Genomic DNA, 27,262 nt, shown 5'->3' on the forward strand with positions numbered 1-27,262 from the left:
AATTGACGAATACACAAAATGGTCTGATACGAAGTTAAAATGAAGGAGATCGTAGGAATCTGGGTGACTTGGAACCTGAACATCTGGGACCGCCCCGAAGACTTCCTCAAGAAACGCCTGACGAAAAACCCGACGTATCCTTTCAGGGAGGTGTCGCCAAACAGTGAGTCTGTCTTCACTCGTGTGTTCTCTTACATAATATTATATACATAAACATTGCAACAGCGAATCGGGGGCTTTTTAGGGCCGGGTCAAATACGTCGTTAGCCTGTGTACCTTCCTGGTAGTAGTTCGCTCCTTATAATGTTTGCTTCTGCTACAGAGAGCGACTGTATATGGTGTATAATAAATGTCAGAGCTAGAAGCGACTGTATATATCGTATATGTAACGCCGGATTGAACTACTTTCCGGATGGTACCCAGGCTAATACTAGTACGTCGAACGATTGTCACACGATCGCAAAGTGGAGGTATTGTTGGGGTAGTCATGCATGTGTCCTAGATGTCACATACGTTGTCGTACGATTTTGTCGCACAATGCCTTTGCAAGGCTAAATCTATGACAGAATTGACATATCTCCAGACAGATATTGCTGTGATAACGTTATATGATAATATCATAAGTTTCGGAAGGGGTTTAGCCGGCAGAGGAGTTCCATTGCCAACAGCGTATGAAACTCCTCTGCCGTCATTCCGAAGCTTATGCTATTTTATGACACAGCAAGATCTGTCAGGAGATTAAGAATCGACTACTTTGAAGAATCTACAACATACTTTCCCTCCCAACGCTGCTGAATTTCGCACCACACACTGTGCTAACGGCGCGATCACATTCGTTGTAGGTCCTCGTACGATTTAGATAAGACTTTCCGAGTAGGCTAGGCTATGACAGAACCAACAACTAGGACAGAAAACAGATTTTTGCGTGACAAAGTACGGACCTACAGTATTAAAGTCCAGTCCAGTAGCTGTCCTCCTCTCACACAGTCTTATGATATAGATATAGCTAGAGTCAAATTGTCTGTATAGATTCCTCATCTTGAACTACATATCCTTATTTTCTGTTGTTTCCAAAGACTTTGCGGTTGAAATCAGAGACTGGCGTCTTCAGTTCGGCTACCTGACGGCCATCTTCGGTCTTGTGACCGCTTGCTCGTGGTATTTCATCTTCGGGTACTTTGACGTAAGTGCTACGTATACTACAGTTTGTAAGATTTCACATAAACTTCACGATACTTATTGACACCGACAGATTGCAATGCCTTTGTCTCAGTTGCCAAACACTGCAGATGTAACATGTATTTATTCTATGCGCCTTCATAATATTTGTTGCAACATAGATGCGAATGTTATTATCCCATTCACGAGCATAGATTAACCCAAAATATAATACTAGTAGTCAGTGTAAAATCTACCATACAATGGAAAAATGTTACGTCGAACTTTGAATCATGCTTAAAATACCATTTGTCTGTCAGATGATTTTGTGTTAACACTGTATCGCAGATGTAAATAGATGAATGATAAGAAATGCTTTGGATTTTCAGGAGTACTTTTTTCTGGTGACGGTGAGTGCCCTGGTCACGTGCATGTACCTGATCGGGTGTTTCCGCCAGCCTCGGAAACTCGTGCTCAACTCCGAGTCGCTGGAGTACCAGTGGTACAAGGGCGAGGACCTGGTGTACCGCGGGCACTACCACAACGTGTACCTACGGCTGGCTGGACAGAGTACAGGTACTAATGATAGTGCGTTATACTAGTAGTATTCACACATGGAAACGGTGGTAGGGTTTTAATAGGTATGGCCGTACCGCGGGCACTACCACAACGTGTGCCTACGGCTGGCTGGACAGAGTACAGGTACCATCAATACTGTGTGACACTAGTACTATTTAACCCATGTTCCCCCACTTCATACATCTAAGTAATATAGACAAATTTGTATTCCTTATGAATCTAGACAAACCTTTACTTATAAAGCATATCTGTTCTTACATTTTCAATATCACAAAGAAACGAGAAGAAGCCGAATGTACGCAGTAGAATACGATTCTTGAGTAGTGTAGATTCTTTGTATCATTGTATCATGTTGTATCATTTGTTGTGACCTGTACTGAACCCAGCGGGTATGTATGTACAATAAAGGTCTTCATTCATTCATTTATGAATGGAAACCGTGGTAGGATTGTAGGTACACCGTGGTCACTACCACAGCGTGCATCTACAGTTGGCTGGACAGAGTACAAGTACTAGCGATAGTGTTATATCGTTTATCATAGGAAACCGTGGTACCAACATCTGGTATAGATATGACTGTATGTACCTACAGGTACTATAAACACTGCGTTACACTAGTACTATTCATAAATGTTTCATAAATGGAAACGTTGGTAGGATTGTAGGTATGGCTGTACCGCGGCTACTACCACAGCGTGTACCTACGGTTGGGTGGACAGAGTACAGGTACAAACGATAGTGTTGCATCATTTATTACAGGACACAGTGGTACAAATATCCAGTATAGATATGACTGTATGTACCACGGTCTCTAGTACAACGTGTACCTACTACGGCTGGACAGAGTACACGTACTATCGATAGTGTTACATTACGTATTACCGGAAACCCTGGTACAAACATCCGGTATCATATGACTGTACAAAATATTAAATGTTCATGTACCGCGGCCACTACCACAACGTGTACCTAAAAAAAAAAAAAAGATGTTCTCGAAATTTCGAGAACATCTTTTTAAAACGATACGCCCTCCCAAATTCAGCCATTTCAGCTTCGGGTCTCGACACTCTTGCATTCTCATTTCACGACTTCGTATGGGCACCTGCAGCTTGAATTATAGTCTTTTCACGCGGGGTCTTGTGTCAAGCCCAGCCTGCAGCTGCGGGTGTCCATTCGAAACTATTTCACACTACCTTTTGCACTGCCCTACCTATAATTACCAGCGCTCAGTTCTCTTCGGCAAACTCTCTGGGTTACTTGTACATATACTTGATTTCCACAGTCTTGCAAATAATGCCAAAGAAATGTTGATTTTACAAGGTAGTTCTTTCTGCTCCTTCAATGTCAATTGCAGAATTATAGAAGCAACACATGTGTTCATTGCAACAACAAATCGTTTTTAGATTCAAGTATAATTCTTTGTTTTTGTTTTCTACTCCAGTAAGGGAGATCGACTCACGCACACTGTTCATACATATGTAATTATCTATTTATTATTGTCCTGTATAATTTATTATTTTCAATTCTTGTATAAGTGGCGGCGTTAATATAAGTTGAATGTAACTTGAGTCCGCCGTCACTTAGTCCTCGTCCGTTTATTTGTATTCTTACACGTATTTCAATAAAGAAAAAAAAACGTGTACCTACGGCTAGCTTGACAGAGTACGGGTACTATCGATATACACGTGTTACATCATTTATAAAAAGGAAACCATGGTATTATTTACGTGAAACAGTGGTACAAACATCCGGTATAGATACGATTGTATGTACCACGGTCTCTAGTACAACGCGTACCTACGGTTGGCTGGACAGAGTACAGGTACTACCGACAGTGCGACATTACCTATTCACAGGGAACCGTGGTACAAACATACGGTATATATATGACTGTATGTACCACGGCCATTACCACAGCCTGTATCTACGGTTGGTGGGTACTAGTATCCCGTATAAATATTATTGCACCGCGCTCAGTCTATTCAACATGATGTGCACACTGCACATCACGATTACAGCCAAGATGGTTGCTATATGCGGCTACAGATCTCCTGTTACACAGTAGTATACGCTCCAGTATAATCTGTGTCCCTTTGTTTCAGGCAGCGCTATCTATTACAAGCTGGTCATTCGCGGCTACAAAATTGAAGGACAGGATTTGTGCAGGGGAACGAAGAATAGAGAGGTTAGTGCGAGTAAATAGGACGTGTAGTTTCTAGTACATGTCATCTGTAATCTATGCTTGAACTTTTATAATATTTTTCATTACTGTTTCAGAAACTGATCAAGCTTGCGAGACGTCTTGCGGCAAAACTTAACCTCAATTTCTTCGACTACGAGGATTCATCAAGTAGTCATATCCTTTTGTTATTCTTTTCATCTATTTGGGGTAACGTTTGGTTTATCTAGATATCGAAGAGAAACATTGTAGATGTTTGAAAGAAGCGCTAGTGGGCACCGGTCCAAATTTTTTTACCAACTCCAACTTAGCTTACTTTTACGTGTACTGGATTGTGTAGGGTATTATGTGTCGTTTGCAAACACATGTGCATCAGAGAGCCTTGTTGATATATATTTTCAATTACTTTCAATACAACCTTAAGAGATGACAAGGAAAGTGTGCAAAAGAAATTTAATAGTGGGATAGATTTAGCCATAGGTAACGCAATAGTTTTCACACAAAAAAGTATCACAAAGTACTGTTTGTAATAGAAACTGCTTAGAAGTTACTTTATCATATATATCTCCTTTTATTCACCCTTAACTGCATGATACATGCTATTCGTCACTACTGTCCACCTGCGACCGACAGAAAGACAAGCAGTACGGCACGGTCTACTGGAAGCGCCGCCTAACGAGCCCACTTGGTATCACATCCTTCTGACCAAGCCACAACACTTGCCAGTATTTTAACGCATTGTTGTCTACGAATGTCTTTTGACAACTGAATTTCTGTGCAACGAGTAAAAATGTAAGAAATTACGATAAATATACTGATGATACAGAATAAAACTGCATGCGATTCAATGTTATGGAGCATTCAAAGAGTTTACCAATATACACATACAATAAGCAAATGCACAATATGATTCTAGAACGAAAACAAATGCTACCGACAATACGAACAGATATATTCATGACGTAATATATTACAGGAGTTCAAAAGGTACTCGTATCGTCATGACGCGAATTTAAGGTTAATTTCAGTCTTGTAACCCACACATCATGTTAGCGGGTACGGCCCTGTCGATCTGTTTAGGATAGGCCAGGCCCAAGTTATTCATAATCTCAACGAACTTTTCTTTGGTCTGTGTGAGTCGTGGGTTGTGCCGTTTTTCCTCACCAACCGTGGTCATGGTTTGCCCCTTGTAGTCGTGAGCGGGAAACAGCAAAGTGTCGTCGGGGAGAGTGAAGATTTTCCCCCAGACGGAGTCGTACAGGGTGGCCGGGTTGCCCTCTTGGAAGTCGGTCCGTCCGCAACCTCTCACTAACAGCGTGTCCCCCGTGAAGGCCATGCGAATGGACTCGTCCAAAAGGACGTACGTCACGCAACCGTTTGTGTGACCGGGAGTAGTACGAACCTAGAAATTTTCGAAAATATGTCAACAACCAATCAACGCATAGATCACTTAAGTAACCAACATTAAAACTATTACGTCCTTGAGAATAAGTTGCCCTTCTCAACAAATCGACACCTGACATTGCTTCACTTTCAATCAATTAAACTTGAAGATGTATGACGGATCAAATAGTAGATTGCTTTACTAAGTATTGGTGACTAGTGTTACCACTAGTTGCAAATTATTCTCAAGTTTAAGAAAAAATGATATCAGTGTTAGAACATCGTGCATGAAGATATGACTCAATATGTAATGTGAAGGCAAACTTTTGAAGCTTACAGCAACGCTTGGCACATAATCTTAATTGATTTATATATCGTATTTATGTGCACATATCATTTTTGATACATTGATTTTCGGCCACTAACCTCCAATGAGAACTTGCCAAACGTGACCTTTTGACCTTCCTCCAGGAGGATATCGGCCTTGGCTGAACTCGCCTTGCTGATCACACTCTTACATCCGGGCACTAAGGTCTTCAACTTCCCAGTACCTGTCGATGACAAGTTTGTTGTAAATGCTATGTTTAATACAATTTTGAACTTCTATCCCTGCACAATATAAAGCACTTACCAACAAGCTTTTGATGAGTCCTCTCTGATCCTTATCAAGTTGAAACGACCCAAAGCCTATGTCACACATCTAGACCAGAAGTGTGACGTCAGCAATGGGTCAAAGGTGCTTTCGGATTTCAGGATCAAACTTTTGTTTGCATGGCAGAAATCAAGGGAGTGCACGAATTCTAATCAATTGCGACGAATAAGAAATAACATGCAAAGAAATCTGATGTATGGCGCGGTATACAACAAATGATGACGTACCCGTTATGTGATCTGCGTGACAGTGCGTGTTGATTACGTAGACCAGTTTCAGTCCGAGCTCGCTCACCAGCTTAGCATCTCGCTCGGCAGTGTCAACCACTGGATCTATCAACACGGCCTCTTTGGTGTCCTGAGAAGAAGAAATACAATGGATTATTTCATTCAGGAAATAGGTATGTACACTAGTGCACTGCATTTGAGTTCGCGGGATTTAATTTTGCGTTAGAGGAAAAGTGGAGTGTTTGCGGTTGTTGTAAGTTCGCGGAAGTGTCATACACTGTAGTCATATACTGTAATGGAAAAATGTTTGTGGTGGTTCGCGGTAAGACTATCTCATGTAAACTAGGAACATAACACCGCGAACATTTCAATCTGTATCTACAGAGTACTTTAAATGCAGTAATGTTCGCGGTGGATTAATGTTCGCGGTATTCGCGGTGACCACTTCAACATTTTTCTCTTATGGTATTAGATTGCAGTCTATGGTGTTATCGCGAACTTAAAACCACCGCAAAAAGTTCTTTTCCCACTACCGTGAAATTAAATCCCCACGAACTTAAATGTATCTACAGTATGTTAACAAGTGCGTCACCTGTCGATATTGAGAGGAAGGACACGATTAGAAGTTACATTCCTAGTCCTACGCTACTTGGAGAAAAGCTACTGTCAGCTGCGTATGTCTATAATAACACCTTTTCAATGTCCAGAGTTCTATTGTAACCAACGTGTGTGCGTGAAATTTGAGATAACTCACCCACGGCTATCCATTTAAGCGCATTCAACAGGAACCGCGAACGAAAGGTCAAAAGGTCATGCGAAGGTGTTTAAAAGAAAGTCCCTGTGTGCTGAGAGCCTCATTGTTGCTATTGGCTGCGCATAGAAGTATCATCGTACTGAAAACTAACGATGGCAGAGCAAGTTATGACCCAAGTTGCTGGTTTATCATTCAATATTCAATATTTTTACACACAAGAGAAGATGTTCAACATGCGTCCTCGTTGCCTTAATTGCCCCCGCATTCTTGTCCGAATCAATTATCACCAACAACTCTTAAAGTAGGACAAGTGATTTTACTCTATAAAACATAATGTATGGTAACCAGCATGTACCATAGTGCTCGAAAGGGGCTTTGGTGGTAAGAGATATGTAAAATGGAAAGGTACGTTTAACTTTTGTTTTGAGAATTGCTTGTTGTAACCATAGACATTATCAGGTGGTGTTTTGTCACGTAAGCCAGTCACGGGGTATACTTTACACCAAGGGCGATAGGTTTTATCTGGGGTATTTGTTTGTGTGCGAACAGACAATATTCATTCTGTTTGCATGCGATTACAAACTGTGAAACACTTATAAGTAGAAATTACCAATTTGGTTGGATTATGTGGATATATATCATAAAAAGCAACAGTTCACAAGTGCACTAACGAGGAACATTCATTTCGTTCTCTAAATTCAAGTCACCAAGCTCCTAAACAAAATCAAGCGGTGGAGCCCTATATTTGAGGTAATTACTTCATATATGCGTTATGCATACAATACATGGTATGTAAACATATGGTTGCCTGCAAGGTACATGTGTAACTGCGAAAGGTCCACTAATTACTAGTAAGATTTACGGATAAAGATGTCGATCTCAATGTGCAAAAGTAAGCTTTTAATGGGAACACTGATTCTGTTGTGAGTACCTGAACGTAATTGAAAACGAGACATGGGATACTGCACCCCTCCCCTTTACTGATACTTAATCACATCAGTCGCACAATACGATTGCGAATTCAAATTGAGGGCACTATATTCGAGAGAGGTAGGTTACGCTTTCACAGTACAAAACTCAGTGGTCTTTAGACGTAAAGGTTGATCTTAAATGCTACATCCTTTTTGTCGGTCTTGTGTTAGCCTCGCTTAAAACTGAAGGATGATCCTAAACCAACAACAAAATGTGCGAAAAATGCGACTGCACCTTAACATGTAACCTATCAACCCTGTGCTTTCAAGACACGTGCTTTAAAATACTTTAAATATCTGCTCATAAACAGTATTACGCTACCTTGTCAGCCAGCAGGTAGGTGTATGTGCTGCTCTCCTTCTCAAACAGCTGCCGAAACACCAGACTTGTCCCTGCCGTCGCCATGTTCGATAGAACTGTTGTTCGCTGACGTTCGTTCGAGCGTTCTTAATCGGCCCCTTTGTTCCCTCAAGGACGTGACGTGACCCCGCGTGAATGGTGACCTCATTATGAGTGCAGATAAACAAGTCTGAGGGATCACGTGATACGCAGTGATGGCTCAACCGTTGTTAGATGCATTCAACAACGCATGCAAAGATCTAGAGAGAGACAGAGAGAGAGAGAGAGAGAGATCTTGTTGGGGTAGGTGTATTGAAAGACACCACAGTCGAAAGCCGTAAGACGATAGCATAAACACATTGATACTATTAGATACACCAGTAAAAGCAAAAAGAGTACGTTAACCATTTGTTGTATATGTGTATTCTATGAAGAAGTGTAAATGTATGTATGTGTGTGTGTGTATGTGCACCCAATATCAGCTTTGCCATGTATTGCATTGTCTATAATCTCAATAAATCTATATTTGAAACAGTCTACTTAGAATTCAATTAAGATGTAGCAAGATGCTTTTCAAGAAGCTTGTGTCGCTTTTGTCAAATAAACTGGATCACCCTTACTCTTCCCCACAAGTGTGATGGGTTATTTTGCGTAAAAAGGTTTAATGCTTAAGGCTGAGGACTAAACCGCATCATGCACGAAAATGCTGCCCAGATGCGCAGACCTCTTACAGGAAAATGTACTCCTAGTCCACTTAAATCCGCATGCTTTGGAGTAAAATTAAAGACCTAATGTTACAGTAGCTAAATAAAGGATGCCAAAAACAATGAATTCTAAAACCATCACATCTTTACTTTATTCCCATACTTCTTGTTAAGTCCCAGATAGAATATATCACGCATTTCATACATATGTATATGATACCAATATACAGTGACTGTGCAGATACCAATATACAGTGACTGTGCTGGTACGAAATATCAAGCTACCAATTCCATTTTTAAGCATGTAACCACCAATATTTTCTTTAAAACCTATAGTGCTTGTATATTTACTACGATGATAATTTGATTAGTAACCCAACAGTATACTAGTAGTCGTTGATTTGATACCTTCATTTACGTTGGGAATGCAATATTGGAGCTGAATATTGTCGTTAACTTTTCCAAACCAGGGGCCGACCGGGCAGCTTTCGGGAACGAAAAGTGTAATACACCAAAGACGTAAAGAGAATAGTCGTTGGCATTATCTGTGTATATTTTGTACGTAATACTATACAATTTGATTCAATTGTTCGTTCCGACAAACTGCCCGGTCGGGACCAGTTTAGGAAATGTGACGTTAACGTTAGCCAAACGTTTACACCAAGGTATGATCTAGCTTGCGTTTACCTCACAGATGAAATATTTAGAGTGATAACATTGGTCATCATTCCACTTAAAGTTATAGCCAGGATACCAATGGGCACACTCTTCGGTAGACGAGCCATCGTCAGGTTGGCCCGTTGACCAGTTACTCCAACCGGTGAGAACACTGCCGTCCTCCCAAACCCACAGCCCCTCCTGTACCTGGTCACTCATCCCCATCCACGTGTCGGCACTGCCCCGTTGCCGTATCTCGCTGACCAGGACGTTGTCGGTCGCCTCGTCTTTGGCGACCGCCAGATGACCTCCCGCGGCCAGACAGACAGCCTTGGCGTCGTTGTACTGTTTCTGAGTGGTGGAAAACTGGTAGCACTTGTCTCGGAACTGGACGTAGCCGCTCGGACATGTCAATGGTGCTGTGGGAATCGTATTAATGTGTTAGTGTATATGAATAGGAGAATACTAGTAAGCATGGCGTCCCAACATTTCTTACTTTATGTGCAAAGAAGAACTAAACTCAAGTTGCAACTCATTCTTTATATTAATCTTCCCTGCCATCGCGTATCAGAGCCATTGAGTATGGACATACAATTTCAATATGATGTTTATGAATTGAACTCACATAACACTGGTATTTTGAACAAGGTTTCGTCTTGCGTACTTTCGATACTTATTTGTAATTGACAGCATAGTTAGATACTTTTAGATATCTAATGTTCAATGATGTTATAACAGAAATACCCAATATGTGAACATGTCCATGCGACTTACCTGTTTCACAGTTGTCTCCTGTAAATCCTGCCACACACTCACACGTGTAGCGGTTCAGCCCGTCGGTACACGTTCCACCGTTCTGACAAGGGTTGCTGGCACACTCGTCAACATCTGGAGTGCAATAATCAAATAGTTAGGTTGCACAAAATATCTGGATGTGTCGATAGAAAACATGAGCACGGACAATGTACACACGAGTCTTAAGATATCTTATCTCTTCGTAAGAAGACTTCCAAAGTCCAGCCCCTCTCTCTCGTCGTGTGAGGTGGGAAATGGGTTCACACGTGCGTATATATTCAAGTCCGTATGAGGTCCGTACAGTGGATGTCTTAGCCTCTACCAGGCTCCCCAGGTCGCTGTATAACATGCCAGAGGATACACAAACTACTCTGGCATCTTATCAGTCTATACAATTTCTACTGTTTTCCAGCGATCTGTGGAGCCTGGTAGAGACTAAAACTTCCATACGGACCTCATACGGACTTGAATACATACGCACGTGTGAACCCACCTTAAGGTTCTATTAGTCGGCGTACCTTTTGCTCTACAGGGGCAGTCGCGCCCAGGCATTCCGTCCCGACCGTCTCTGCCAGGGATACCGGGTGGGCCTTGCAAACACGCTGGAGACAAATAACAAAGAAACTAGTTCTATAGTATTGTATCTCTCTGATGAAATATTGATATATAGTTGACATATCATTTATAGTTAGCAACCTAGAGACGACAAGACGTAGCGGTCAGTTGTAGGTGAACGATTATATCTTAATGTATGAGTGAAGCAAATGAAATGATCTGCGATGCTACGACATTTTATTATATGATACTAGAATATTTGGGACTGAGTTCCAATTCTATCAGATTTCAACTAAATGCCACATGGCCTAAAGCAATGTCTTGCTTTTCAGACACCTAAATGTAACACGTTCCTCTACTATATATGTTGCTGCATTAAAGTCGATCATGCAGATAAAAATAACTGAACAGTTGTGACTGAACTCACCACCTGCCGGGAAAGTCACTGAGCTTGCCGCCCTCTTTGCTCTCTGGTGATGTACCGCCCCAGGTCGCCAGGTGGCGCCATCATCTGTAGTCTCGGTCACAGAAGGGTCAATTTGGTCTCCAAGTTCCGCCTGGCATATTAAAGAGAGCGAAGTATCAAGGTGAGACACTCTATCTGAGCGACACTATGCGTCGTTTGGATAAAGTTTAACCTTAACAGTGACAAAACTGTAATTTGTAAAGCGATAGCCGGCATATCCCTCGATAGCAATGCCTGTGTTGTTGTTATCTCCAAGCAGAGGTTCGGCTTCAGGTGTTTTTACGTATTTTAGGCTTTTTTATCGGTCTAATCTATCTCGTGAGACATTAAAAAAAATGGTACAAAATAGAAAGCTCGATGAAACGCCTAGAAAACAGCCGGAACTGAACCTCTGCTAGGAGAGTAGTGCTGTAGCGTAACTGATGCGAGCCAGTTTTGCATTTATTCACATTGAAAGCAAACAACAGCAAAAACAACAAACATATTAGCCACAATAGCCCACACCTGTAGGTTTATATCCCCGTTTGCTGAGGTGCTGCTTGTGAGTTTAGCTTCTAGAGCCACGACCCTCTCTCTGAGAAACGTTACTTCCGCGTCCTTCCTAGCTTCCTGGTGTGCCTTCATGGCCAACACTTCCTTCTGGTAGTCGGACACGGCCGTCTTCAGAGTCGAGAGTTCCCGGTCTTGGGTGGCCAGTCGCATGCCTCCATGGATCACGAGAACGATGGTGATCACGGACAGGATCGCCGTAACAAGTTGGAACAGCGAACCGAAGGGGACGTTTGCTGGGCGGCGGCCAAAAGAACCGTCACTGTCAATCAGGAGCTTTTCCGTGCTCATCTTTAAGACAGAAATGAATGTTTTCTAGACTGGAAAAGAACTGCCTTCGGTGGGAATGAACTTGTAGGTAGTACTGGAGCACAGCGATTCAGGTCCGGCTATCACCAAACTCTCCAGACGACTGAGATCTCAGAAACAGCAAGGAGGTTTGAACCTTGCCTTGGAAACAGCCAGGAAATAGCTAGGTGAATTACTGCAACATACGAAGTACTTGATATGCTAAGGTAGTCATGATAAAGCTTTGTGATTGGTTTGATCTAACTTACTCCCCTGTGACGTTGCTACTTAGACGGGAAAAGTCAGGTAACTGTCAGGGGATTCCCCTTACACGTCCCTGTGTCATCCTCGAGCGTTGTGATTGGTTGAACCAAAAAACTGCTTTTCTGACTTCCTTGTGACGTCATTGCAAACCAAGCTTATGACAGAAAATGCGCCACGGGCTTCGAGGGAAGTGTATTAAGAAACACATAGAAGCAGTACATACGGAACAATATAGCATCGAGTTTCTTCATGTCTATTACTATTACAATTACGTCGGGAACTCAGTGCAGGTGTTATTAAAGCGCCGACTAGAAGTCTATGATGGTATTGCAGCCTGGAACGAATGGAAGATACTACTACATTATTGTGGTACGTATTGTCTTGTAGGAGTTGATTGGCCTAAGAATGAACTGACCAGCCAGCAAAGTCGGTAAGATGTGATAGCTCGATAGACTGCAAAAGACTGAAATCTCGTGGCAACTTATTTGTCGCTATTATACTTGGCTAAATTCTTCTCATTTTCATTCACCTCAATGAGTACTCAATGTAATCTGTAACGTTATCTGTATTATATTTTTTATGACCCTGACCTCCCTCATGACCTCAATGAAAAGCGGCCTGCTGGCCGATTTGAGCTTCTCATGAATAAATAAAGGTTCACACAAACCTGACACGTCTGCTTGGATACTAGAGACGGCTCACTCAGGACCTGTGAGGGTAAAGAGCGTGTATGCTAATCAGTAAGACGTGATTGGTTAGCATATATCATGAGAGGTCCCTGATTGGTAAGGACAACAATGACGTCACAGACGATAATTGGCACCCCGCGTCGGTTTGAATTCATTGCAGGAGAAGCGAAGCGCGAAGACGCAGCTCTCTGCCTGAGTTCCTGAATTAAATCAGACAGAGAATTCGCAAGAAGACGAAGAATTGCTGAAGATCTACATCTGCAGGTATTATATTTAGCCTATTCTTTTTTGATACCCACGTTTGGATACTTGTTATAAGGGGGCGGCCGCGTAGGTCGCGCGACCGTCGTACGATATTTTGATGCCATAGGATTTTCAAGCAGACCGTCACAGAATCAACCGCCGACATGGGTCCCAAAATGAAATATAAGGAGACGCACAGTTTGGTCCTAAAAAAATACCCAAAGTTACCGATCGTGCGAAGATCGCACGACCTATGTGACTACGTCCCATTAAAGTGAATATGTACATGTACTCAGCAGTGATATCATATTGCAAACGGAGAACACGATATCCCGTCTCCTGTCTAATGCAATCGCTAGGTCGCAATATGAATTCGTTGATCCATACCGACGGACTCGTCGGTGATAGTGATTTTATTCTGTTATACTGTGTTTTATGTCTTTATATTTAGCCCGCTCAATCGGCGTTTGCCAGCCACCAGCCCCCTACTCCCCACCCAGTCGAATGTACTCTTGTTTCCATATGGTTTTAGCAAGAAAGCTCATTGTTTTGATATAGCGTTGTGTTCGGTTTTGTTCCAAGTTGTATTTCCCCTCACTACAGTTGTAACTAAGCACTGTTGTTGTTTCAAATTGCCCAGCGTACCAGTCACTGTTTCTTTTAAATTTGCATTCCTTTTCAAATCTTAGCGGTCATAGGCGGAAAGGCGGAAGGTGTGAATTTTGTCTCTAACCCCAGATGCGAACCCCTTTGTCCTATCCGATACCCATTGTTATCGGTCATGTAGTCTGCTTTGACTGTCAACTTAATTTTTGAATTATCCTTAAGCTTATTCTTATTGGACAGGAACTCACCTGTAGAATATAAAATGACTAACTAGACTTCAACAGCTTCACACACTCAAATAATCTAAACCCTTACAACTGTTTATTGTTCCTCATAATCAATTATGTGATAATGTCGCTAGGACGCCCAAACTCACACAGCTTACTCACTCTGCAGTAGCTATTTACCACTCAAAACTCACGACCATAACATGTGCCGACAAAACCGGAAGTTCCGCTGCAGTACCACGATGGAGACTAAAATGTAATGATTTTTAGGTCTCATCAAGACCTACTTATACCCACATACAAAGTATCAAGTCAATCTATCCAGGCCATCCCGAGTTAGGCTACCAATCAACAAAGTACTAAGTACATACCCCGCCAGGAAACGCAACCTTCTGACCGAAGGTAATAAAAACTACAACTCATTTGTTTAAAAGGATTGAAAATACGTACACAACAGATTATACAAACGGGAGAACAATAACCAATTAGTTCGCAAAAAAATTATTTCTTTTTCTAAGAGGCAATTAGAGGGGTGTACTAACCTATTTTAACTACATTCATACCTTGTCTATAATGGTGCCCGAGGATTGGTCAATTGGACCACCAATTCCACAATGAAAAGTTAACCACCATAGAGAAAGGATAAATGTGGAATGACATTTGTCTCAATTCTGCCAGTTGGAGTGACGATAGTCGTGATCATCAAGTGAAATATAGTTTGGTCGTTTATTTGGACCATCAGATTCATAGCCGACACGGAGCATGTACAAATCCATGGCCCCAACAATTCCCCCGCAATACACAGCTAAAACCCCACTGACTGATATCTTTCAGAGGGGAACCACGATCCACCATACTGCATACTTGGGCAGTATTGTCCTATTCACAAACCCGGATAAACTTACGAGACGGTTCTCCAGATCTGATTTAGTTTTAAGCCTATCATTGCCATCAATAGTCCACAGGTGGATAGCCCTTTTACTCATTGTTCCCCTACCTATTGCAGAGGTTACTATGGCAACAGTGGGCATCCACCCCGAGAACGTCAGTGTGGGCGAGGAAGGCAAGACTGCAAGGAAACCTACAACATGTGAGGAGTGCAGCAGGCAGTTTGCATATCCTTCTGCTCTGGAGATCCATATGCGCACTCACACAGGAGAGAAGCCCTATATGTGTGGAGAGTGCAGCAAACGGTTCAGTCAACTGAATGTTCTAAAGACCCACATGCGCACTCATACAGGGGAGACGCCCTTTATGTGTGGAGAGTGCAGCAAGCGGTTCAGTCAGCTAGGAAGTCTGAAGAGACACATGCGTGTCCACACGGGGGAGAAACCCTATAACTGCGATGTGTGCAGCAAGCAGTTCAAACATCAGCCGGAATTGAAGGCCCACATGTATAAGCACACAGGTGAAACGCCATTCACGTGTGAGGAGTGCAGCAAAAAGTTTGGAGATTCTCGTGATTTGCAGAGACACATGCGTACCCACACAGGCGAGAAACCCTTCATGTGTGGGGAGTGCGGCAAGCAGTTCAGACAGATGGGTCATCTCAAGAAACACATGCGGACACACACAGGGGAGAAACCCTATAAATGCGAGGAGTGCAGCGAGCAGTTTAGTCGGCTGGACAGTATGAAGAGACACGCATTGATGAAGCACACAGGAGAAAACCCTTTCACGTGTGAGAAGTGCAGCAGGCAGTTTGTTAGCACGTGGGGTTTAGAGCAACACATGCGAACTCACACGGGAGAAAAACCCTACAAGTGTGAAGAGTGCAGCAGACAATTCAGCAGGTTGGACAGTCTAAAGGAACACATGCGCACTCACACAGGGGAGAAGTCGTACAGTTGTGAAGAGTGCAACAGGCAGTTTGTGAATCTGCGTATTCTGAAGATCCACATACGCACCCACACAGAAGCCCTACAAATGCGAGGAGTGCAACAAGGCGTTCAGTCAGTCGGGAAATTTAAAGGCACACCTCCGCACTCACACAGGAGAGAAACCCTACAGGTGCAAGGAGTGCGATAAATGTTTCGCCGCCATGAAGAGTCTAAAACTTCACGTGAAAAGTCACCTGTAAGAACTCTTGTCAACAGAAAACAATTTTAGACCTCGACTGGACAGTTACACTCTATTTGGGTGGTATTGTGCATAAAGAAGACAACCGAAGACAGAAAGTAAATAATAAAAGTATTTTAATGTTATTCATTAAGCTTGTAAGTAGCTAAGATAGACAAAAACAGTTTTGATGATTGATACTTACGTTGCCTAGCCTAATTATCATCCCCAAGTTAACACGTGTTGCGGATATTTGATGCAAGGACTGATTTTGATACATATATATTTTCTAGAACATTACATGTTTGGAAATCTACAGTAATATGGTAATATGGCTTGCATTGCAGGGAGTCTTCTGTCTTTCTTAAGTAACGCGTGCGGTGTTGATATGTGACGATTTAAAACTCATACTTACATGATAGATATGATTAGTTGTACATATGCCAAGGATAAAACATTGCCTTCGTGGTTTTCCCGAAGTGAGGGGGGAACGTTGTACTGTTCGTGCCAAGGATAAGGATAAAACTGCGTGGAATGAGTCATTCGCCTGTTTGATTACAGAGGCCCTGCTTTACAAATGGCTTAATTAATTGACTAGTATTATAACAGTTTAACTGTAGTAGTAGTAGTAGCTTTTGTTTCAGAGAATAAATTGTTACAACAAGGCACGTAAGTACGAAGTCATCTTTATGACCGGTCTTTACTGATTGTCATGTTTTAGCCTCCGGTGCTGTATTCGAACGGGGAGACGGGACAAAACTCCCTTCCACGGCAAACTCCCTTCCACAGCAAAATCCCTTTCCCGGCACAAGAGAACCTAGCCAACGTTGAAAATCGAGAACGCAATAGTTACATCTTATATCATCTAAAATCTACATAGTCTCTTCTCTCTTTTTGAAACTTGTGTGAACAAATTCACAAATCTTTTCAAGTGCGTTGTATCTATTAGTGGTCATAATGTAGTTGAACATTTGCTCCTTAATTAAACACACATATTCATTATCTAGTTGTAGTGTATTTATGAGAGATGTGCGCATCTCGGTGTATAGTGGGCATTCTAAAAGAAAATGTACTTCATTTTCTACACATCTATCATTGCAAAATGTACATATTCTATCATTTGGAGGAGTCTTGCTGTGTCTACCAACTTCAATTTGTAGCGAATGGTCGCTAATTCTTAATACAGACAGAATGGCGTAATCGTAAGTTTTGTCAGGGAAATGTTTTAAGTAGGTGGTGAGAGTTAGACCTTTTTAAGATTTCATTTGTGCACCGTCCATATCAACGTGATGTAACGACAATGTGATGCTCACTCTAACTTCACTCTAAGTTACGGTGGACATAACATTTGTTATTACATCACGTTGTAATTGACGGTGCACACACAAAATCTTCCACAAAAGGATTCCGAGGGTCCATGTTTGAGTTCATATTTCGCATAATCTTGAGCGAAATAACATTTAATACTAGTATGGCTGAAATCTTTTAAATTGAACATTGATTTGGGGAATTATACCGCAACTCAATTCTCCGGCCAACTCCCTTCCCAGGCGTAGAGAACGTTTTTAGCCCATGTTGAAAATCCCCAAGCAAAACTACCGAGGTCACGGGTAAATTTTACGCCGCTCCGTTGACCCAGATCTAACCTCCATGAGTTCTTTGGGTCGTGTCGCTGTGCCTTGTGCTTTGAGTTATTGTGAAAATCTAGTATTCTCCGTTCAACAATGCCAGTCACAGTGTCTAATAATGATAAACTATAATCCCACACGAAAATGCTCAATTTTGCGAATCATTCTCACACGAAATGCTGTTTTTCTAAATAAAAATACAAACTAGGGGGGCAGGCCCAAACTTAAGTCACTTATTTCTGAGCACAAGAGCTATCTAACACCCCAAAATTGGGACCATATCTTGTTCAGAACACGAGATAGCAAAACCGGAAGTTGCGCTGCAATACCAAAGAGAGTTGCTAGGGGGCCCAAAATCTAATCACTTCTAGCTTTTATCACACCTCACCAACACGCCAAGTATAAAACTAATCCATCCAGCCGTTCTTGAGTTATCTTGTTGACAGACAGACACACACACACACAAACGCTACTGAAAATATAACCTCCATGACATTTCATGGAGGGAAAAACCGATTATTTCCATGCATGGCTTCGTATTTGATTCATTCAACTAAGGGGTCTTGCGGAGACCAAAGACATTATAACATCCTTGAACAAAGCACTGTAACAAGTCTGACCCCTGACAAACCTCGAGCTCACTTTTCCTTATCTGAGCAACATCCACGTATGCTAATAACTAAGACGTGATTGGCAGGATTACATCATGTGAGTGCCTCTGATTGGTAACGACAACAATGACGTCACAAAGGATAATTGGCAGCCCGCGTTGGTTTGATGTCATTGCAGGTGAAGCGAAGGGCGAAGACGCAGCTCAAAGAGTTCCTGATCATACAGAAAAATCGCAAGAAGATCTGAACATCTACATCTGCAGGTATTTGGTTTTAGCCTATTCTATTTTGATACCCGTTTTCATGCTTGTTATAAGTGAACATGTACCTAACAGTGATACTGTAAACAGAGAACACAACATCTTATAGTAGTATCAATCGCTACATCGTGGACACGCAATATTACTATTTTGTTACTGGTACGCTGGTTCACACCGACGGACTCGTGGGTGATTTTGTACCCGTGCGTTTGCTGTTACGTTAGGCACAACCCGCCGTACGTGCAAATGCGTGCCGTCTACGTGCCAAAACGTGGGCAATCTTTTGATAATTCCGTTAGTGGTAAGTACCGCCTCCGTACGAACTCGTAGGGAATCCGACAGATTTTGGAGCACGCAGACACGCCGTAGAACTTTACGTGCAGGCAAAACTTTGTGTGTCATCGGGCTGCGGATTCGCCAACGTACGTGCCAGTACGGGCGACGCGCCTGCCATGTACAGCTTGAACGATTTCAGAAATACGTGGCGGACGTGGCCTCCCAAAAAGACGGCGGGTTGTGCCCTTAGCTTTAAGCACCCCATCCTCGGCGTTTTACTAGCCGTTTTTTTTTTTCATACTCCCTCTTCAGTGGGTTTAATCTTTGCTTTATCGTCATGTTTCTTAGATTATAACGTTTTGTTCGTTTTCTTGTTTGGTCGGTGATGTTCCCTGATGGACCCGATTATAGCCTTTCTCTCTACATCCGTCTGTTTGGGCAATATCCGTACAGTCATATGTGTGCTGCTTGTATAGCGTCGGTTTTCTGATCGGAAGTTGTACAGTATTTCACCCCACCGCAGTTCACTAAGCATTGTTGTTGTTTCAAATTGCTCAGTACGCCAGTCATTGTTTCCTTTAAATTTGCATTCCTTTTCAAATCTTAACGGCCACAGGCGGAAGTTGTGAATGTTGTCTCTAACCCCAGATGTGTGACCCTTTGTCCTACCCGATACCCATTGTTATCGGCCATGTAGTCTGATCTGAATGTCTAATTGTGTCAACTTGTAAGTTGTGAAATATCCTCTAAAAACAAGGACTCACTTGTAAAATATACATAAATCAACTTAAGTTCATCATCCTGATACCTTCGCCAAAATAATAACCTTCTCGCTATGGCTCAGTTGTTGCACTTGAAAATTCGGCCCTAACCCCATGTAGTACAGGCCGACTGTAACGTTATTTAGTGGCCAAGATTATGAAGTAATAGGCAGAGAGAACCAAACTCAGAATCGCTGGTTTAGATATTGTAATTCTTATTTTGTAAGAGGGATATACCAATTCATGCCAACTGCATTCAAGTACATTGTTTATGAAGGTGACCAGGTCCATCGGGTGACTAATAGTAGTCATAATCATAACTATGATGTAACTAATCTCCAAGCAGATCCTACGGTCATACAAGGTAGTATCAAAAGCTGGATGAGGAGTGAAGCCGGTCTAGGAGTATATTTCGCCAGCTTTTGCTACCGTAGAATCTGATTGGAGATTAGAAGAAATCTATAGTTTGGACTGTGTGAACTGAGTGTGTGTGTACAAGATAGATCATTAAGTCAAGAACGACTGGGTGGATTGGTTTCATACTTGATGTGTTGGAAATGATTTTGGCCCCCCTTGCGGCTTTCCTTCTCACTGCAACATAAGTCCCGGTTTTGCTATCTCGTGTCCGGATTAAGCTATGGCCATGCGTTTCGGGTGTTAGATAACGCTTGTTTTACTTACCGTTTTCCTTCGTATTGCAGAAGTTACTATGGCGACAATGAGAATCCACCATGATGACGTCAGCGCAGGTCAGAAAGGCAAGCCTGCAAGGAAACCTGCAACGTGTGAGGAGTGCAGCAGGCAGTTTCGGAGCAATTATGATCTGAAGGTCCACATGCGCGCCCACACAGGGGAGAAACCATACAGTTGTATTGAATGTGACAAGAAGTTCGTTAGGCCGGATCATCTTAAAAGTCATCTCCTAACTCACACAGGGGGGAAACCCTATACGTGTGAGGAATGCAGCGAACAGTTTCGTAATTATTATTATCTGAAGATTCACAAGCGTACTCACACAGGGGAGAAACCTTCTGTCTACACGTGTGAGGAGTGCAACAAGCAGTTCAGCCAACTAAGTCATCTGAAAACCCACATGTACACTCACTCAGGGGAGAAGCCATACGTGTGTGGGGAGTGCGAAAAGCCGTTCAGTCAGCTGAGTTATCTTAAGAAACACATGCGAACACACACAGGGGAGAAACCCTACAGGTGTGAGGAGTGCAGCAGGCAGTTTGGAAGTCTTTCTGCTAGGAGGATCCACATGCGTACTCACACAGGGGAGAAACCATATATGTGTGGAGAGTGCAACAAGCAGTTCAGCCAACTGGGTCACTTGCAAAGTCATATGTGGACTCACACCGGTGAGAGACCGTACAGTTGTGAGGTGTGCAGCAGGCAATTTATTAGGCGTACCCTACACATGTAAAGAGTGCAGCAAGCAGTTTCGAAGCTATCAGTCTCTGACGATGCACATGTATACCCACACAGGGGAGAAACCCTATACGTGTGAGGAGTGTAGCAAGCAGTTCAGTCATCTGTCTTATCTGCAAACCCACATGCGCACTCACACGGGGGAGAAACCATACATGTGTGAGGAGTGCGGCAAGCAGGTCAGTTCACAAACTGTCCTGAAGAAACACATGTACACTCACACAGGGGAGAAGCCATACATGTGTGGAGAGTGCAGCAAGCAGTTCCGACACTTGGGCCAATTGAAGGGCCATATGCGTACGCACACAGGAGAGAAACCTTACAGATGTGAGAAGTGCAACAAGCGGTTCACTGGGCCAGGTAATCTGAAGAAACACATGCGCACTCACACAGGGGAGAAACCTTACAGTTGTCAGGAGTGCAGCAAGCAGTTTAGCGATTCAAGCAACCTCAAAGCTCACGTGCGAACACACACAGGAGAGAAGCTCTACAGGTGTGAGGAGTGCAACAAGCAGTTCAGTAGGTTGGATACGCTGAAGGAACACCTGCGGACTCACAGCCTGCAAGTGTGAGTGCAGCAGACAGTTCAATGCGACTAGACTTTTGAAGACTCGTATACATGCTAACACAAGTGAGAAACCGTACAAGTGGACGATGAAGTGCAACAAGTGTTTGAACTTCGTGTGTAACTTTACGAGGCACTTAATGACGCACACAATGTAACAATCACACTGCCACGATGGAAGCAGTCATCAGTTTTTCTAGGCTTTTTTAATTTTGCCTATAATTACAAAGAGTGCATAGCAGATGAACACGTGACAGGGTTCTGGGAAAAAATCGTCAAAAAGAGAAAGTTGAGGGACTAGGTCTGATATCTCACATCTTAGAATACTTGCACATGTGGACGGTTTTGGGTAGTAAGCGGAGAAAAGGCACTGACTCAGAACCCTTTACGCGTGAGATTTTTTTAATTCAATGTTGAATTTCAGTTCGTATTCCCATTTGACGGTTTGGCATGGAAGCCTCTGTAATGTTTTAGGCATCAATAATAGCTTGCAGTAATCATAATAGTGACAATGACTGTTTAGTATATACTGTGTGTTTGTCAGTACTGTAGTTGAATAGTGAGTTAAGTTTGGAAATTCGTCTAGCGTTGATTGGTTCTGCTTCTATTGTATTATTGTTGAGCATATGGTTTTCGTAACACATAACACTAGCATCCTCCTACGCACGGTCCCAACGGCTAGCTGACTGCTCAGCCTATTGGGCCCTGCTATCCCAGGCCCTACCCCCAGGTATATTTGGGCTTTTTGTTGTCGATATTCATAAGCAGGGCGGCGAGTTTGTGTCAGCCAATCATGTTACGTCTTACATAGCACCATCCTCCTACACCCGATTCCCAACGGCTGACTGCCCATATAAGGGTAAGCTCATTAATATCCCAACGGCTGACTGCCCATATAAGGGTAAGCTCATTAATATTCATAAGCAGGGCGGCGAGTTTGTGGCGACAATCATAATACCTGGGGGTAGGGCCTGGGATAGCAGGGCCCAATAGGCTGAGCAGTCAGCTAGCCGTTGGGACCGTGCGTAGGAGGATGAACACTAGTCGTTTTGCTGTTGTTACTGTATGTAGTCTAAACATAAACTAGGCATGTAGTTCATTTGCGAAAGTCGCTGTATTTTTGTTGTGTCAATAAAGATATCTTTGGCCAAGTTCTACTGTTTTTCCGGTGACTTGTGGAGCCTAGTAGACGATACGAATCATGCATATTCTTCAAATTTCTAAAACTACCTTTAAATATCTCATCTCATCAGTATTAACACATCATCTTTTATTTGTGTTAACGTCTGTCCTTTCCAGTTTAGCTAGCTAGCTTTGGGAATCAAAAGGTTCACGTAGCGCCAGTTTCCAAGTGAAATCCATACTCTCTCAATGGTACTTAAATTATGCATTTATCATCAAAGAGATATAGACCTACGGAAGAGACGTAAGCGTTAGAGTCCGACTATGAGCAGGTGAAAAGTGTCTGCGGAAATATTTTGAGTGCACAAGATCAACATGGGATTTTAACGTACAATGCAATATCAGGCATATACTACAAGATACACATGATGACATTGAGATGGTTTCTAGGACTATTAAAACATCTAACACATGGTTCTAAAACTACTCTGATACATTTGTTCGACTTCTTCTCGTTTCTTAGTAATGTTAAAAATATAACTTGAAACATATTTATATAATGTAGTGCGATCAAAGCACATTAGTAAAATGAATTTGTCAGCACTAAACGCACGTTCTTTCTCTAGGTAAGAGCCAAGTAACATGTGTCCGCGTGTGACCGTCGTTGGATAGGATCGCAAACTGGTTGCATTCTAGGGATGGACGCGCATATGGTGTGCAAGATTCAGCTTTTTTGTTATGGCCAATGGCTGTCTTAAATCGTTGTCGGTGGTTGTTTCGTCACAGTCTGCTTGAAAATCCTAGTAGACGAAATCAAAATTGTACGACGACCTATAGCAAATACCACTGCAATTGTCACTTGTATAAAATCATGTAGCTTCCGCGTCTTGGTTACCTTAGCAATGAAATTCCTGTTACAAATTACAGTTTAGCCTAGTTAACAGTGAGAAGACATGTGTGTCCCCAACGTCAAATTTTGTAGTACCTTTAATTTACATTTTTCACTAACATTTTAGCCTTTGAAAATAACGCCGACAATGTTGGGATGGAAAATTATATTATAAACGTAGGAATGTTCGCGTTTCAGAGGAGCGGAACAAACCAACAATGCGATTTTTAATCCAAACATCTGCTTGGGAATTTTAGGGATTTGGTTTCTATTGACAACTTGAGCTCGGAAGTTGAGCTATATTACGTCTTTCCTGCACCTGGCTAAAACTGAGATTATGACAAGTAACGAATCAACACGCAAACTTTGAATAGACATTTGCTGCATTCAAAACTTGATATCATTCAAGGGTTGGGCATTGCAGGCGACGGTCTACGTAAACAACTTGATATCTTAGCTTGGGCATCATAAGTTCTAGTTCGATCTGGTCCATAATCTGCAACCTTCTTGGTAAGAATATCACGCAGACGGAGGAGGCACAAAGTCTGGCTGGACTACGTGTGCGATGGCAGCAACCTCTCTTGAATGTGTCCAGTGAGGGGCTGTTGACAATGTGGGCGGAGAGGCTGTTCTTTCGGGAACAAGTGACGTCGTTCTACGTAAACAAGGTCTTTTGATTTTGCTTCGGGGACATCCAAACGGTATTCGGTGAGATGCGATTTTGGTTTTTAGCAAATTGAGCGGCGATTAAGCCATTTCGTGTAGTTTATTGATACGTTAAGTGACAGATCGTCATTGCCTTCATTACGATTGAAACAGTGAATCGCTGGATGATGTCGAGACGACTGAACGTTAAGACGGCTCTGACGCTTGTCATTTTAGCTAGCTACGGCTTTAGTACGATTTCAGCACCTCAACACGATCTAAACTTTACAACAGGACGCAGCAACAGTACGGACGGTGTAAAAACTTTGGAGGATATATCAAAGAACTGCAGTTCACTTGGCGCTAACAATATTTCTCATGTAGAAGAAAACGCCAATTCAACCATACTAGGATGTTTTGAAGATAAGATTGAAAAAGTATCTTCCCATTTGATTGAAAAATTCCTCTACCATTTGGGGAGTGACAATCGGTACCTCTGGATGTTTCACATTTGCAGCGGTTTGTCTTTGTGGTCTGTCGTGGCGAACAGCCTACCCTTAGCGGCCATCATCAAGTACGAGGCGCTGCACAAGCCGGTCTACATCCTGATGGCCAACATGGCGGCAAGCGACATCGTGGCTGGGATTAGCTCCCTCTGCTCGTGTATCACCGCCTACGTTTACGCGGGATCTCGAAACCCTCCTCCCACGGCTTTGCACCGTTTCCTCGCCACATCTTTCCTCCTTTCCGCGCTGTCCTCGGCATATAGTCTGCTGGCGCTAACGGCCGAGCGCTACTGGTTCATCGTCCACGGTATGACTTACGAGAACAGGGTCACCAACGATAGATGTAAGGTCGTCATCATCGTGGTCTGGATGTGGAGTAGTATCCTGGCACTACTGCCGGTGTTTGGCTGGAGCTGTGCGTTCCCGTCCCAGGTAGGGTGTTCCCAGGCTGGCGGAGGCACCCCACAAAGCTACATGGTCCTCATCCTGATTCTCGTCTTCATCCCGATGGCGGCGATCATGTTCTTCAACCTGGGCGTGTTCCGCTGCCTGTGGCGACAGGTTAGCGACATCAGGCGGCAGGAAGCCGCGGTGCAGGTCCAGCCTACCACCAGCAGAAAATCAGCCATCACCGTGCTCATCATCACCGTCGTGTTTCTAGTGGGGTGGTTGCCTTGGTGCGCGGTAGTGGCCAACGAGGTGACCTGCAGAGAAGATTGTAGTACCAAGATTCCAGCGACGCTAGGATTTATTCTCCTGAACTCCGCGGTTAACCCCATCATCTACGGCTTCCGGCTGGAGGAAGTTCGCCGCAATGTCAAACGCCTGTTCGTCGGCCGTGACGCGAACGCATGGAGCCATTAGAAAACAGTGTAACAACCAGCACTAGTACATGTTTTACGTGACGATTGGAACTTTCGTCTTACAGTAAGATGTCTGTCTACAGGCCACAGTATGAAACGTCTCTCCGTCGGCGGAGCCATGAACGCATGGAGGGCTTTAGAAAACTGTCTGTTCATATCTAGGACATAAAAGGAACATGTGTCACAACCAGCTCTACATGTAGCATTACGTACGTGACCAATGGAACTTTGTCTCGTCGGCCACGCCGTGAACGCATGGACCCCTTAGAAGAAAACTGTCTGTTCATATCTAGGACATAATTTTAAGGTGCATGTGTAACAACCAGTACTAGTATTACGTGACAATTGGAACCTTTGTCTTACAGTTAGAGGTCTGATCCACTGGCCGCAGTGTGAAGCGTCTCTCCGTCGGCCTTAGAAAACTGTCTGTTCATATCTCGGACATAAAAGGAATGTGTGTAAGTACATGTACTAAGTATTACGTGACCATTGGAACTTTCGTCTTTCAGTTAGATGTCTTGTTCTAGCCCTTAACAACATTATAGCGATTTTCTCGCTGTTCTCCAAAGTTTGTACACTGGGATAATTTGAGCCTGGACCACTGAGGAAGCCGCATTGCCAAAATAGTTGTATGACAGACTGAGTAAATGTAAACGGGAACTCTGCAGCTCCGGCTGTCTTACTGTTTGGTAATACAGAGGAACTACTGAAGTACAGTTGTTGTGAAGGTCTACTGTTATTGAATTCCCGAAGGGATTTATGAAATGCAAATAAACAGTACAGTAAGACAGCCGGAGCTGCAGAGTTCCCGTTTACATTTACTCAGTCTGTCATACAACTATTTTGGCAATGCGGCTTCCTCAGTGGTCCAGGCTCAAATTATCCCAGTGTACAAACTTTGGAGAACAGCGAGAAAATCGCTATAATGTTGTTAAGGGCTAGAACAAGACATCTAACTGAAAGACGAAAGTTCCAATGGTCACGTAATACTTAGTACATGTACTTACACACATTCCTTTTATGTCCGAGATATGAACAGACAGTTTTCTAAGGCCGACGGAGAGACGCTTCACACTGCGGCCAGTGGATCAGACCTCTAACTGTAAGACAAAGGTTCCAATTGTCACGTAATACTAGTACTGGTTGTTACACATGCACCTTAAAATTATGTCCTAGATATGAACAGACAGTTTTCTAAGGGCCCCGTGTGTGCACGGCGTGGCCGGTGGCCGACGAGACAAAGTTCCATTGGTCAAGTACGTAATGCTACATGTAGAGCTGGTTGTGACACATGTTCCTTTTATGTCCTAGATATGAACAGACAGTTTTCTAAAGCCCCCTTTACAAATCAAGAATTTAGC

The 27,262-nt window shown here is 42.9% G+C and overlaps 7 protein-coding genes across 7 annotated transcripts; 5 read left to right on the forward strand and 2 right to left on the reverse strand.

Annotated features, from left to right (window-relative positions):
- The first annotated feature begins 39 nt into the window (after nucleotides 1–39).
- On the forward strand, nucleotides 40–4,749 carry LOC118424935 (transmembrane protein 249-like). Its single transcript, XM_035833741.1, has 6 exons — nucleotides 40–134; nucleotides 1,030–1,183; nucleotides 1,548–1,734; nucleotides 3,840–3,922; nucleotides 4,015–4,093; nucleotides 4,513–4,749. Exons 1-6 carry the CDS (start codon nucleotides 40–42, stop codon nucleotides 4,590–4,592), a joined length of 678 nt encoding a protein of 225 aa, XP_035689634.1. The 3' UTR covers nucleotides 4,593–4,749.
- A 158-nt stretch (nucleotides 4,750–4,907) lies between these two features.
- Nucleotides 4,908–8,415, reverse strand: LOC118424863 (persulfide dioxygenase ETHE1 homolog, mitochondrial-like). The gene is made up of 4 exons (XM_035833669.1): nucleotides 8,226–8,415; nucleotides 6,179–6,308; nucleotides 5,726–5,850; nucleotides 4,908–5,318 (listed from the first exon to the last, which is right to left on the reverse strand). Exons 1-4 carry the CDS (start codon nucleotides 8,307–8,309, stop codon nucleotides 4,941–4,943), a joined length of 717 nt encoding a protein of 238 aa, XP_035689562.1. The 5' UTR covers nucleotides 8,310–8,415; the 3' UTR covers nucleotides 4,908–4,940.
- Nucleotides 8,416–9,593: 1,178 nt separating this feature from the next.
- Nucleotides 9,594–12,466, reverse strand: LOC118423756 (brevican core protein-like). Its single transcript, XM_035831964.1, has 5 exons — nucleotides 11,925–12,466; nucleotides 11,382–11,511; nucleotides 10,918–11,001; nucleotides 10,379–10,492; nucleotides 9,594–10,023 (listed from the first exon to the last, which is right to left on the reverse strand). Exons 1-5 carry the CDS (start codon nucleotides 12,258–12,260, stop codon nucleotides 9,620–9,622), a joined length of 1,068 nt encoding a protein of 355 aa, XP_035687857.1. The 5' UTR covers nucleotides 12,261–12,466; the 3' UTR covers nucleotides 9,594–9,619.
- An 886-nt stretch (nucleotides 12,467–13,352) lies between these two features.
- On the forward strand, nucleotides 13,353–16,314 carry LOC118424936 (gastrula zinc finger protein XlCGF8.2DB-like). Its single transcript, XM_035833742.1, has 2 exons — nucleotides 13,353–13,474; nucleotides 15,293–16,314. The coding sequence occupies exon 2, from the start codon at nucleotides 15,301–15,303 to the stop codon at nucleotides 16,312–16,314; it is 1,014 nt and encodes a 337-aa protein (XP_035689635.1). The 5' UTR covers nucleotides 13,353–13,474; nucleotides 15,293–15,300.
- Nucleotides 16,315–18,817: 2,503 nt separating this feature from the next.
- On the forward strand, nucleotides 18,818–21,306 carry LOC118424937 (gastrula zinc finger protein xLCGF3.1-like). The gene is made up of 2 exons (XM_035833743.1): nucleotides 18,818–18,846; nucleotides 20,582–21,306. Exon 2 carries the CDS (start codon nucleotides 20,590–20,592, stop codon nucleotides 21,304–21,306), a length of 717 nt encoding a protein of 238 aa, XP_035689636.1. The 5' UTR covers nucleotides 18,818–18,846; nucleotides 20,582–20,589.
- Nucleotides 21,298–22,549, forward strand: LOC118424636 (gastrula zinc finger protein XlCGF49.1-like). The gene has a single exon (XM_035833292.1). It carries the CDS (start codon nucleotides 21,347–21,349, stop codon nucleotides 21,881–21,883), a length of 537 nt encoding a protein of 178 aa, XP_035689185.1. The 5' UTR covers nucleotides 21,298–21,346; the 3' UTR covers nucleotides 21,884–22,549.
- Nucleotides 22,550–23,439: 890 nt separating this feature from the next.
- On the forward strand, nucleotides 23,440–25,957 carry LOC118424635 (G-protein coupled receptor 6-like). Its single transcript, XM_035833291.1, has one exon. It carries the CDS (start codon nucleotides 24,718–24,720, stop codon nucleotides 25,900–25,902), a length of 1,185 nt encoding a protein of 394 aa, XP_035689184.1. The 5' UTR covers nucleotides 23,440–24,717; the 3' UTR covers nucleotides 25,903–25,957.
- Nucleotides 25,958–27,262: the final 1,305 nt, after the last annotated feature.

The sequence above is a fragment of the Branchiostoma floridae genome, chromosome 10 (assembly GCF_000003815.2).
Source record: "Branchiostoma floridae strain S238N-H82 chromosome 10, Bfl_VNyyK, whole genome shotgun sequence".
Taxonomy (NCBI): Eukaryota; Metazoa; Chordata; class Leptocardii; order Amphioxiformes; family Branchiostomatidae; genus Branchiostoma; species Branchiostoma floridae.